Source organism: Protopterus annectens, chromosome 2.part0 (assembly GCF_019279795.1).
Source record: "Protopterus annectens isolate FY-2018-M chromosome 2.part0, PAN1.0, whole genome shotgun sequence".
Lineage (NCBI taxonomy): Eukaryota > Metazoa > Chordata > Ceratodontiformes > Protopteridae > Protopterus > Protopterus annectens.
In genome coordinates this window covers 1,331,566,143-1,331,581,181 of record NC_056728.1, presented here as the reverse complement: position 1 = coordinate 1,331,581,181, position 15,039 = coordinate 1,331,566,143, and the positions used below count along the sequence as shown (strand labels likewise).

Below are 15,039 nucleotides of genomic sequence, written 5' to 3'. Positions count from 1 at the left end.
AAGCAGCCACAACTGACTATGGCAATGGGTGTTACATTGGTTGTGAAGGCCCTCCTGGAATTCCCAAGTACAGGTGTGCTAACACACAGACACTGCTATATTCAGTCATGCACACATACATATGTGTCAGTACAGTGGTGCATCGCTGCAGGTTTTCATAGCTGTGTACCTAGCTATTGTCCAAGGAGAGATGGGCTGTGTAGGGTTGTGTGTACAGTGGTATCCTGGCACCTGTAAAGTGACAGCAGGCAATCTATCGACAGACACTACTGTGGTGACCCTCAGGGTGAGAGTGACATGCATCAGCCAATCCTCCAAGTGCCTCCTGCACATGGCCACTGAGGTGATCAAGTTGACATGTATGTAACATGCATTACAACACACGGTTAGTGTCTTTGATGGAGACCTGTACCCAAGCATGTTCTACTGACTGTGGTAGTGTAGTGGAGGTATCCATGGCATGTGGTACATAAAGGGTGACATCTCCTATATGTGCCAGTTCTTACACAGCTGGGCAGACATGTCAGTGACAATCAAGTTTAGGTTGCATGTACATATCCCGGCTGGATACCTGCCACCTGCCAGGGACTGACAGTCATCAGCTTGGCAAGTAGCTATGAAGTAGCATGAGTGTGTTGACAGATAGGTGTCCAGCAACAATATGTATGCCATAACTACATGTCGGAAGCCCTCATTAACATGTGCTGTACAGACGGTAGTCTACAGTTACATTCCACATGATGGTTCATTGCACAGTAAGGGGTATATACTGTGACACAGCTCACACACCAGGGATACAAGAGGGAGGCCTCAGTGTCCAGTAATTCCCACAGGTGTGCCTGTTGTCAGTACTACATTTAGCACTCTGTTCTTGCCTGGGTTAGCACTGTCAACAGTAGTACTGCCATGATACACTACATGCCATTGTGACAGCACGTACCCTGGGCTACTACACCTGTATGTGACACATTCACATGGATAAATTCCCAGATATGCTCAGAATTAGTCCAAAATGACAAAAAATACACCAAACCCACAGACATTGCCAACATCCTAGCTGACAGGTTCAGCGCAAACCCCCCCCCCCACCAAAAGGACAAATATCTATGCCAGCAGAGTGCTGCCCCCCTGACATCTCAGATGCTCAGGTAAGAGCCGCTCTCTCCAAAGCAAAAAACACAGCATCAATGGGACCAGACGGTGTCTCGGGCTGCGTCCTACATGAACTCCAAGAAGAGCTAAACCCAAACATAAAACTACTGTTCAATCTCAGCCTTACTACAGGATATGTACCCAAAGAGTGGCGTACAGCAGCAGTGGTCCCTCTCCACAAAGGTGGTGCCTCAATGGATCCTGGAAACTATCGCCCCATAAGCCTGACTAGCTTGGTCTGCAAAGCTATGGAAAGGATAATCATGGACCTCATAAATAAAGATATCGGGGACCTACAGACACTGGATCCTACCCAGTTCAGCTTTGTTAAGGGCAGATCCTGCCCCTTAAACCTGGTCAATTTCTTTGAAACAGTCACCAAGGCCATTGACGAGGGGAAGGTGGTCCACACAGCCTACTTGGACCTCGCAAAAGCCTTCGATACAATACCCCACTCTGGCATTATAGATAAGCTCAACAGCTTAAATATAAACCCCTATGTCACTAGATGGGTTGCAAACTGGCTCAAGGACAGAATCCACATGGTTAGAATTGCTGGAGTCATGTCAGACTCCAAACCAGTTACAAGTGGCATCCCACAAGGCTAAGTCCTGGGACCTCTCTTGTTCGGTATATATTTCTCGGAGGTACAGGCCAACACGGAAGGACTGTGGCTGACCAAGTTCACAGATGATTGCAAACTAGGCACCATAATCGACTCTCCAGCCGACACAAGCATCTCCCAAAAGGGCCTCATAGAAGCAGACAACTGTTCAAGCTAAATGCCAAAAAGTGTATAGTCATCCCCTTTGGCAAAAACAAAGTGCCCACAAATTACCACATAGTTGGTAATCCATTAAGTATGAAAGAAGTAATTAGGGACCTGGGGACCCAAGTTGATAGCAATCTCTCATTTAAAAACCACATGGCCAAAGTGGTTAGAAAAACATTTTATATAGCCCACCTAATCATGAAGGGATTCACATCTAGATCAGGGGAGGTCATTGTGCCTCTTTACTCATCCCTCATCAGGCCCATAATTGAGTACAATGCCCCTTTTGGGATGTACCTTACCAGACACCTGCAGCAACTGGAAAGACCCCAAAAGTACATCACCAAGAGGATCAAAGGGCTCAAACAGATGCCATATGCTGCCCGGTTAAAGAAACTCCAGCACTACTGAGTGGCATACCACCTGCTCAGAGGCGATCTGTGCCTGATGTATAAAGCCATGTCCAACCCGGAATTAATGGACATGCTGCACCTCAGAAAATCCAAATCCCATCAAGCTACAAGCTCGAGAGACTTGAACCTCAGCACTGAAATAAGTAGTACATGCTGGAGGGACAGATTCATAACCCAGAGGCTCCCTTCACTCTGGCATAAAATCCCAATCCAGGTTAGGCAGAGTCCCTCATTGACTCTCTTCAAGAGAAATCTTAATGAGTGGATGGGAGATCGTAGGTTTACCTCGGGTATCACTTCTGTGTCACTGTTAGATAGAGGCACAGTATACTAACCTTGCAAAAGGACATAGTAAAATTAAGTTAAAATGGGTGGCAAAAGCCAAACACACTCTGGCTAGGCTTATAAATGCCCTAGGGCAGATAGCCTAGTATGAACCTATGAACAAAATGAACAGCCCTTGCAGGTATTGAACCTATGACCCTGTGCACTGAAGTCACAGCACTTAACCAATACGCCATGACCACTGTGAAGACAGCTGTTGTTTTACCAATATAGCTGTCAATACACATATTGAGTAGTATTGAGCAATTGCCTTTAGTTTCTAAAGTGTGTAGTCATTAATATGACTGTTGGCTCACATATGTTGTTTTATCATAATGTACACATAGCAGATACATATGGTGAGATACATCTGGGAGGGTATACACAACCGTGAGGTTTACTCATGACAGGATTATGGTTGTATACATATCATAGGCCTATATATGTCTAAATGTACATACACATGTATACCCATAAATATGTCTGTATACACATCTGTATAGTGCAACATATATATGGCCATGTGTACATCTCTTCGTACATACTTGTATATATATATATATATATATATATATATATATATATATATATATATATATATATATATATATATATATATATATATATATACATATACATACATGTATATATACATATATGTATATATAGCTATATATATATATATATGTATGCACATCCTATGTGTATAGATATGCCTAGTTATGTTGGTGTATATATATATATATATATATATATATATATATATATATATATATATATATATGTAGATATCTCTAACTATATGTGCATACATATCTATTCTGATATACCCACTACTGTCAATATATATGTAGTTATCCATACATATATGCACATATGTATCTCTATATGTATATGTGTAGACATATATTCCTCTGTATATGTATATATCTGAGTGTTTATATGTATATCTATGTACATATACATATCCATCTATGTATGTCGATATTTATATATGTATATATAGCTATATAGATATCTGGAAAATTATATATACATATATGCTCTCCATATGTCCTGAACATGGAGTGGAGCCCTACCTCAACCCCTGTTGTCCCAATGTAGTAGTGCAAGGGGGTATTCTGCTATTCGGTGGAAGAGATGCATATTGCTGGCCAACACTTCATGGGTGTTGAGGAAATATACGTGCTTACTGGCATGTGCTGATATGGCATCCAGGAACTGGTGGAATACTATTGATGCTGATGCCTGTGAGATCCCCATGATATCCCCAGTTGAGCTTTGGGAGGTACCTGTGGCTAGTATTTCTAGGCCTACACATACCTTGGTATCCACTGGGATGGGTTCCCCTCTGTCAGTTTGGTGTGTCAGGCGTGGCCGGCACAGCTCATCAATTTGCTGTAGGAGGTCCCTGTCCACCCAATAGTGCTCCACTATCTCCAGCTCATGTAGCCCCTGGTAGGTTACCCTGGGTCTGTACACTCTTCTCCATCTCCTCACTGTGGGTTGGTTGACAGCATTCACATTCTCATCACCCTCAGCCTCTTGCACATGTTGTTCTACGATGCCTGCTGCAGCCCCAATCTTTTTGTAGTTTTGTTTGTTAAAATTTCCCCGCTTGTATATACCAGTGGTGTAGAGTATGGGAAAAATCAGAGGGGAAGGTGTCCGCATAGTTTATAGTAGTGTTCTGGGCTGGGCTGGTCTGCTGCCTCTGTAATTGCCTTCTGATACATTTGACCTGCCAGGTATGCTAGTTCTCCTGGATTAACTTCCTACTACTGTTTTACCTTCCCTTTGCCTTCATGTTTATGCCCAGGGGCGCGCTGCACAACCACAGTGCTCAAATGTGCACAGAGCTGCTATTTCCTGGTTTACTTTCTTTTCTCTTTAAAACCCAGTGTGCGGCACACACACCCACTTAGGCAATGTAAAGAGTGCTAGGCAGACTTAGACACACCCCCTTGCCTAGCTGTGCTATGCTAGTACCAAACCTAAGCCACGGGGCTCCAATCCGCTTACAGTATGCCTGACAACCCCCCCCCCCATGATGTCAGCTAACTCCTAGGCTTGCACCAAGCTATTTCTGCTCCTACACTGTTGGGAGCTGACTAGCATGCAGGGGAAATCTGGGAATTCACTATCATTTCCTTCATTTACATAGGATTGCCTGCTACTGCATAGTTACATGCCTTACACTGAGCCACCCCCCTTAGCAACCACTACTCACTGGCCATGTTGTCTTCTGCCTGCCATTTACTATAATTGCAGAATAGTGATTTTGGTTAGAATGCTTATTTTAGGATGTTTGTTTTATTTTTAGCCCAATCCCGTTTGCGAGCCGCTACCCTATGCTTAAACAGCCGAGATCAGCTAAAAAAAAATAAAAGTTGATTTTTTTATTTTTTTCACCTGTTTTGCCATTGGCATGCTTTCTAAATTATATCCACCCTTTATTTGGAGCTGTCATGGCTCCGTTTTGGAATTTGCAGAACTGTACTCCATTACTTGTGGAAGTAAATTTCTGCAGATTACACTAGTCCTGTACGGCTGGTTTCCAGCTTCCTGGATCACAAATTCACCTCATTTGCATGGATTTCTCCTGCAAATGGAGTAATTTGCATACAGGGGCTGAGTTGTGCAAGACTAGTGCAGGAACGCTCATGCATGCCCCTACAGGCTATTCCTGGATCACACGGCAGACATATTGCCTGCTGGAGCTCCTGCACTAATCCTGCATGCCGTGCAAGTCTTGCAGAATCCGGGGGATTGTAAATCCTTGATACATTAATAAAAAATAAAAGTTACATTATGGTAATTAGACCAATGATTTGTTTACAAAATGACATTGCAGTAACTAGACAAATGATATGTTATATAAAATTACCTTGCAGTAACTAATGACATGTTGCATAAAATGGCATTGCAGTGACAAACGTGCATTAGTCCAGTGATGGGATGTTTGTAACATTGCTTCTTGACAACAAAGATATCTCAGTAAGCTTAACACAAATGTACCTACCCCAAGGTAATAGCCATCAATGAACACCACAGGTAAGGAAGGAGATTCTGACACACTACGGCACCGGTCCTCCAGCTCCTTGCCAAAGTCAATATTCATGGCAACGTTCTTTTCTTCAAATTTTACTCTATGGTTTTGGAAGATCTTTCTTACTAGTTCACACCTTTCAAATGTTGTCCTGACAACACGAAGGCTGGTAGTGTAGATCACTATTCGTCCACATTCTAAAAATGGGTATGGCTAAAGCAAGAAAATACATAAAGCTGTCAACTTTAAACCACAGAAAATAGAAGCATATATAATTTATACATTTCTATTTCATATTGTAAGTATTTCTTTAAATTTAATATATTCCCACAGTTCGGACAATTATGAGTAACAAGCATAAAGTTACTCTTTAAAAATATTGAGATAAGTGTTTACCATTATTTTAATTAAATGACAGTGGTTTCATTTCCAGTGCTAGAATAGTGGGATCTTTCCCTTGTTTGAATGTCCCACTTTATGTTGCATTTTCCAAAGAACAGTCATTATCCTTAAATTCAAAAAACAAGTGTCTCTCTCATTACAGTACAGAGCTGCAATCCATCTTACCTTCCCCAAACAGTAGCTTGGAAAAAAGATCCAGAGGAATGCATTCTGGCTCCCTACTGCCTCTATTTATCAGCTTTAGAGGGTGAGGGGGGGAGAGAAGTTGGCACAGCTTTAAGAACTATCACTCACCCTTGCTTTTTACCTTCCATGAGTAGCTATGAAATGGATGGTTCATTTGGTGAGATGTAGTTTATATATCTATCTATCTACATATATCTATACATTCAGGTTACTGGCTAAGGCTTTTGCCACCTCTATAGTGCCTATCTTAGGCAAGGCTCAAAGGAGAAAACCACCACCATAACAGGTACAAGTATGCAAAATCTGAAGGTAATGCTACTCAATGCTAGAAGTCTAAACCTCAAAATGCACTTTCTCGAGGCACTCCTAAAAATGGAGAACATCAATATCTGTGCAGTAACTGAGACCTGGTTCAAGGCTCCAAAGAGCACCTCTGCAATATCAGGCTACAACTCTTACCATGCTTTTCGGCCACCAAACCAGGACTGAAACATTAAAAGTGGAGGAGTGTCCATATTCACCAAGGATATTCACACCTGCAGGCTAGTTGCCCACCATGATGCACCCAAAATTCTCCAGGTGCAACTAACACTAAGTAAGACTGCAATCCAAATTGTAGCTTGCTACAGATCCCCAACCATGCCCCAAGATTCTCACTACACCTTTCTAAACATACTGTAAAATATTAAGATACAGCCAAACACCCTAATACTGGGTGATTTCAACTACCCTGCCATTAACTGGGAAAACTACTCGTGTACCAACACCTTTGCCCTTCAGTTCTTGGAATTTATAACTTCCAGTGCCCTGCATCAATTAATCCATAGTCCCACCAGGGGCCCCAATATCCTGGACCTGTCATTACCAACATGAGAAATCAATGCTCCACACCAGTGGTCACCCCCTCATTGGTTAGGTCTGACCATAAGTTAATCACCTTTGACATCCACATCCCACCCCCACCCCCCAGTAAGGAAACATCCATAAAAAACTTCTCCAAGGCCAACTTCCTGCTACTCAAGTCAGAAGTGACAAACTTCATGGCACCCATGTAGATGGGAACTGAAAGTTTGACTGCCGAATCCTACGCTAAAGTATAGTATGAGCTCATCCACTCGTGCATAAATCATGCCATCCCAAATAGAACCAAGACACTCTCCTCCAAAAAAAAGGAAGCCAATCTGCTGGTCCCCTGTCATAAACAAACTATACAACAGAAGGAAGGAAAGAGGAAAATCCCAGGATGCAAAAAACTCCCTTACCAGCCTCAGTAAGAAGCTGAGATCCCTCATAAAATCCTCCAAAGCAAGTTACAAAAATAAAATTGCCAAAGATTGCAAAGATAACCACAAGGAATTCTATAGCTATGTCAAGAATCTAAATGGCAATGCTCACATCTGCTCTAAGCTACAGCAGAATGGCATTAAATATACTGATCCCATGGACATTGCCAATATCCTGGCAGATCGATTCAGTGCCAACTCCCCCCCCTCACCCCCTAAAGGGCCCATCATAATACCAAAAAATTACCAAATTTCAGTAATCACGGCCACACAGGTAAAAACTGCTCTCTCCAAAGCTAAGAATACAGCATCCATGGGACCAGACGACATCCCAGGCTGATTACTACATGACCTACAAAATGAACTGGCTCCTCACCTAAGTGTCATGTTTAATCATAGCCTCACCTCAGGCTTCATGCCCACTGAGTGGCGCATAGCTACAGTTATCCCACTCCACAAGGGTGGAGCCACCTTGGATCTATCCCATCAGTCTGACAAGCCTGATCTGCAAAGCCATGGAATGTATTATCATGGAACTTATAAACAAAGACATTGGCAACCTTCAAACACTGGACCCCACCCAGTTTATGTTCGTGAAGGGGCGATCTTGTCTCCTGAACCTGATTGACTTCTTTGAATTAGTCTCCAGAGCCATGGACAAGGGTAAGGCGGTCCACACAGACTATCTGAATCTTATCAAGGCCTTTTACACCATCCCCCACTCTGGAATCACAGACAAGCTTACTAAGCTGGGCATAAATCCCTACATCACTCAATAGGTTGCCAACTGGCTTACTGACAGAACCCACACTGTAAAAATAGCCGGCTCCAAATCCAGCTCCCGAGAAGTGACAAGTGGAGTACCTCAGTGTTCGGTCCTGGGACCACTCTTGTTTGGCATCTACTTCTCTGAAGTACAGGCCAACACTAAGGGACTCTGGCTAACAAAGTTCACAGATGACTGCAAACTGGGACCCTTTATCAAATCCTGAAATGATGTTGATATTCTACAAAGGGGCCTTACAGAAACAGATGCTTGGTGCCAAAGCCATGGGCTCAAGCTCAATGCCAAGAAATGTATAGTTATCCCCTTTGGGAAAAAACATCTACCTGTAAATTACCACATAGGTGGCAGTACATTAAACACAGAAAGTTTGATAAGAGACTTAGGAACACAGGTGGGCAGTGGTCTCACCTTCGATAACCACATCGCCACGACAGTCTGGAAATCCTTCTATGTGGCACACCTCATCACTAAGGACTTTTCATCCAGACAAAAGGAGGTCATTGTCCCACTGTACTCATCCCTTATTAGACCCATCATAGAGTACAACGCTCCCTTTGGTATGTACCTCACAAGATATCTGCAACAAAGGGAAAGGCCATAGAAACACCTCACTAAAAGAATCACAAGCCTAAAGCAGATGCCCTATGCTGACCAACTAAAAAAAACTCCAGCTATACTCTCTCACATATCGTCTACTCAGAGGCAATCTCTGCTTAACATACAAGGCCATGTCAAATCCAGAGCAGTTGGACATGCTACACTTAAAGAAATCCCAATCCATCAGAGCCACATGCTCCAGGGACCTAAAGCGTGTCATCACAATGAGCAAAACATGCTGGAGGGATAGGTTCCTGACCCAGAGACTCTCCTTACTCTGGAATAGACTGCCCATACATGTCAAGCAGAGCGCCTTCTTGGCCCTCTTCAAAAGGAAACTTGGGTATTGGAGGGGAGATAGGAAATTTACCCCTGGGATCACGTCAGTCACCCTGCTAGACAGGGGTCCAGAGAAGTAAATATTGTGGGAGGAAATAGCCAGGGAAATGTTATGGTTAGGCTTGTATAGGCCCTAGGGCTGATAGCCTAGTACCAACCTATGAACCTACACACACACACACACACACACACATACACACACACACACACACACACACACACACACACACACACACACACACACACACACACACACACTCACACACACACACACACACACACACACACACACACACACACACACACACACACACACAACTTTCCAGTACTTAAAATGTGTAGAATAATCCAGGAAAAAGATCACAATGGACAGACCAGTTTCTAAATAGCATCATCAGTGTCATTTGATCTGAACCATGATAAATCAAAGTATGTGATCACTCTCTTCTTGAATAAATTGAAAGCAATTTTATTTTTTTACACAGTAAAACAACAATAACTCCTGTCATCACTAAAACTATAATATTCAATTAATTTCATAAAAAAGTTTTTTGCTTCAAAAATCAATAAGAGTTAATCTTATAGGTAATATAGCATAAATGCATAAGTGGGATGTAGTAGACTCAATAGTAAGTTGGCCAGAAATTCACATTTGATAGTAGTTCAGGAGGGTGTTTAACATCTCATAGCACAAATAAAAAAGAGTAAGAACATTTCTACAATTTATTTGCAAATTTCCCCTAATCAGTATAAATAGCAAGTTAGATCTCCCCTGAAAATAAACTATCCCTAGCTGGATAAACCCAGCAAACAAAAACTTACTAACTAAATAAATAAAAATCTACCAATATTAGGAAAGCATACTCTGTAGCCCATCTAATCTTAAAGAGTGCATCTACTCCCTCCATGGATATTATTAGGCTGTTTTATACCTCACTTGATTTGGCTATTGAATATCCATCAAACAAGCTAATGGAAAGAACTCTAAAATTCATTTCTAGAAAAATCATGGGAAGTAGAAAACTTGAACTATCCAGAATGACCCCACAAACTGCCATTATAATCTCTTTCATATAGATTACTAAAATGGATTCTAGTTCTGTTTGGTGCTCTGTTTTGCTTTTAAGGCAATGTCTGATCTGGTTCTATTTAAATATCTTTGCCTTGAGTAGATTCATAGGTAATTATTAGCAAATTCTCAATGAAAACCATTGAAGACACGAGTCCAGTTTCTCTCAATTTCTTTTTTATTTTTCAAATACATTTGTATGAATTCCATAGTATTTATACATAACATCTTAAATAACTATGTACACTATTTACATTAGCCTGACACTATAACAGATCTTAATGTATACAGTTACTTTATAAGTATGTCCAATCCATTATCAGAGTGTCTGATCAATTATTGTACAGTGTCAATCAACGAAAAGGCTTTTCCCCAAGGGATGTTGATAAATGGCTTTGGATAAAATCTTAGTTCTTTAATTGTAATTTCCAAAAATGCTGTGGTCTTCAATATGCTGTAGAAGTCTTTCAAAGTTAGTATTATGTTTTTATTCCATCTTCTTGTTATACACTTCCTTGAAATTGCATGTATAGTCCATACTAGATACATGTTTGACCTATTCAAATGAGGACCTTTGTTCACATTTAATAATACAAGGTCTTTAGTTAAATAAAATGCTTCATTAAGTAAAGCTTGTAGAAAGTTATTAATACCATTCCAAAATGGATTAATTTTAACACAATCAAAGAAAATGTAGATCCACTCTGCATTGTGTACTTGCTCACATCTCCAGCATATTCCTTTTATGGAAGAACTAATTTTATTGATTCTATCTGGAGTTAAGAATGCTCTGTGCAAGCATTTCCAATTAAAAACTTCCCAGTATTGTGTAAAGGATGTATACTTTATTGATAATAAGATATTTGTTTTAATAACTTCAGTTAACTTTATTGAGTGTCCTTTTGTTAAATATATTTCCAATATGAGGTTTTGGGTGTTGTTTTATAGTTTATCAATATTTTGTAAAAAATTGAAATACTGTTTCCCATGCCAAAGTCATTATATATGATTTCATATATGTATTTCGTAAATTTAGATATTTCTGTAAATGAAGAATTGTTAATTATTCTACTTAAATCTTGCAAGTATGACAAAATACTCTGTAAAGTTAGCCAGTCCTGTTGTGGAATTTTGTATGATGTTTTTATTACTTGCATATCTAAAACTTTTAATTCTTTGATACATTGGAGCCAAAAAACAAATCCTTCCTGTTTCTTGGAATTAATAATTTCTCTATATATTTTTACGTGGAAAGTTCTTTGTGACTATAAATGGTGTTAAAATATCAAACCAGATTTTTAAATCTTTATTTGCATTAATAATTTTCCTAAATGAGTCAATGTAATAATTAATCATATGCGATTTAGTGGGTTTAGTTATGTTATATTGCATACTGATACATAATGTGTGCCATCTTAAATTGTTTTTTTTTTTTTTCTGTTATTTGAATTTTTTTGTAAATCAAATTAATTTATTGATATTACAGTTAGTAATTCTTTCCAATTTGCAGAGTAATTTGGACTTATCCAATCTGAGATTGTTTTAGATATTGATGCTTTTATATATATTTCAGGAAAGTTTAATCCTTCCTGTTTCCATGGTCTGATATGATCTATTAAAGCTAGTCTATTTCTTTTGGGGAACCATAAAAATGTTATTAGGCATGAATTTATTTCTTTAAGTATATTTCTTTCTGGTAACAGTTGTATTGCCAAGGCTATACATAGGATCTTGGGCAGTAAAACCATTTGTATTACTTGTAGTCTATCTTCAAATGTTAATATTATTTTGTTCCATTTTTCCACAGAGATTTTAATCATGTTGGTGATATTATTGTAGTTTTTTGAGACTAATTCATTATTATACTTGCATAACTCAATTCCTATATATTTTAAGGTAGATTATTGTTTCCTTATGATGTGATCCCCCTTAGTCTGCAGTTCTTTTTTTTATATAAAAATAAAAATTTTGATTTTGATTTATTGAAATGGAGTCCTGAAGTTGTGATATTTGTCAATTAATATATCTAATTCTTCTAATGTCTCTTTTGTATTAGATAATGTTAGTAATATGTCATCAGCAAATAGCATTACTTTAGAATTGTATTGTTCATAAACACCTATTCCTTTGATTTTTATATTGTTATGAATTGAATCTGCCAATATTTCAATAGCCAGAGCAAATAGAATCAGTAACATGGGACATCCTTGTATAGTGCCTTTTGTTATATGTATAGATTCAGAGGTAAAAGGGTCTAACTTGATATATCCTAAGTTATTTGTGTGTGTGTGTGTGTGTGTGTGTGTGTGTGTATATATATATATATATATATATATATATATATATATATATATACATTCTTAAAGTGATGAACAAAGGATGCAGGAAATTCAAATAGCATTAGGATTCTGAATAATTAGTCCCAATTTAGGGAATCAAAAGCTTTCTCTATATCTAAGCCAATTATGAGTGTTTCTTTATTTTCTTTATTAACATAATCTACAAGAGAAATTATCATTTTAATATTGTCATGTGTGTGTTTATGATATATCAATCCAGTTTGTTCATTATTTATTGCTTTGGATAGAGGTATTTTCATTCTGTTAGTTAATATTGTCATAAATATCATATACTCATTCGTTAATAATGATCTAGGTCTATATGAGGTTCAGAATTTTAGGGATTTTTTTTCCTTTAGGATTGGTGTGATTAAGGATAATCACCAAGAGGGTGGTATTAAAGCTTGTCACTGAATTTCTAATAGAGGTTTATGGAAGAGGGATAGTATATTTGAAGGAAAAAGTTTATATGTTTCCATAATTATGCCATCTATACCTGGAGCTTTATTATTTTTACCCTCTTTTAGTGTATCTGTAATTTTGTTGTAGGATATGGGTGCTTGCAGATCTAGTTTTAATTTTTCTGGTATTTTTTTAATATTAGAACATTTTTCATCTAGATTTAATTGATTGATATGTATATTTTCTTTTTGGAAATGTTCCATATAGTGATTTCTATAGGCATCAAGAATGTCACCTATATCCAAAACAGTTCTCCCTTTCTTTTCATGGAAGATACTTTTCATGTGTTTAGCTTTTGATTGTATTTTGATTCTTGTGGATAAAGTGTGTAGATATTTGGGAGAAGTGGCCAAGGTATTAGTTTTTAGTTTTTCTGAAACTAAACTAGTTTTATGTGTTAGAATTTCATTGTATTCATTGTTTAATACTTCTACTTTATTTTTCATCTCCAAATGATTTTATTTTTTTTCAGCTTTTACTGACAAAATTTGGATTGTAGCTCTAATAATTCAGAATCCCATTCTCTGATTATTTTTGTACCAAGTTAGGGTTTTACCTTATATGTACGCTTTTAATGAGTCCCATATAATTATTTTATTTATCTCTGTGGTGTAATTAATATCTAAGAAGAGTAGAAATATTTGGTTATATGGCAAAGGATACTTTAATTGTGAGTCTAAGGGATTGATATACCTAGCAATTTGCAAGGAATGTACTTCTTACTATGTGGGTAAGACAGAGCGCACCTTGAAAAAGAGGATTTATGAACATACTTATGAAATCAAAAAATGCAAGGAAACCAATGCACTTTTTAAGCACTCACTTGTCTGCAAGGAATATAAATATAGATTTTTTGTGTTAGATCAAGTAAAAATTGATATAAGAGGGGGTCCCTGGGAGGAAAATATTGGCTTCAAAGAATTGTGGTGGCAACTGGCCCTGGAAGCCAATAGACCCCCAGGTTTAAATGAAAACATATCCATTTTACCACTTTTAAAGTTAAAAGCTGCTAAAATATAATTTTGTAAACTATAATAAATAAGGTCAGTAGATGGCAGTGTTTCACTGCAAATTGAAAAAGTAAGGTTATTCTAGAGTAAACCTTTTGAAATGTTTAATAAATTCATAAACCTTTGAATGATGCAATTTTAACAAACTAATGAATGTTTTTAAACAAATATTTATTTTAAATTAACATTTTAGATAGTGGAATTTCTTATATAAAATGAACATGAATGTACTATTAGTATATTGTAAAATGCTGAATTCAACTGGGATTCTTTCTTTAATTAGAAGTGAAACATGATTGGTTAATAACAACATGTATTATGGTATAAAAGCTTTGATTTTAAGAAAGGTATTTTATCTGATGAAGTCTTTTGGACGAAAACGCAATATTGAATAAAGCGTTCATTTTGGTATCACAAGTGAAGTCGTGCATTGAATTCTCCCACCACTTTTTTCTTTTTATTGGTAATATCTAAGAAGAGCTGTAATTCAGATAATAATCAGCATTTGAACTCTTTAATTTAGTTATATATGCTGGAATTCTGGAGATAAAGATTAATGGTGTGTGCCCATTTTGAAGTTTTAGTATCAATGAATTGTGGTCTGAAAAGGGGCAGGGAGTGATTGAGAAATTAATGATTTTAGAGTGTAAGTCATCGGCAGCAAATATTTTATCGTTTCCAGTTTGGGTACCAAATCTGTGATCTTGATTGGAAAACAACGGTTTATCTTCTTTAAATTTGAAAGTATCTACAAGATGAAATTATTCTACCCACTTGTTTAAAGCTTTTGATACAGAATATGTACACAGCAGTCTTTCATTTGCAGTTTCAAAAATATCAAATATACAGTTAAAA

The 15,039-nt window shown here is 37.9% G+C and overlaps 1 protein-coding gene across 1 annotated transcript in view; it reads right to left on the bottom strand.

Moving 5' to 3' along the window:
• The window catches only part of GRXCR1 (glutaredoxin and cysteine rich domain containing 1), a 384,625-nt gene that overhangs the window by 98,698 nt on the left and 270,888 nt on the right, over positions 1-15,039 (bottom strand). Inside the window, exon 2 of the mRNA XM_044061520.1 lies at positions 5,684-5,923. Coding sequence (XP_043917455.1) covers positions 5,684-5,923 — 240 coding nt within the window. The remainder of the gene's footprint in view (positions 1-5,683; positions 5,924-15,039) is intronic.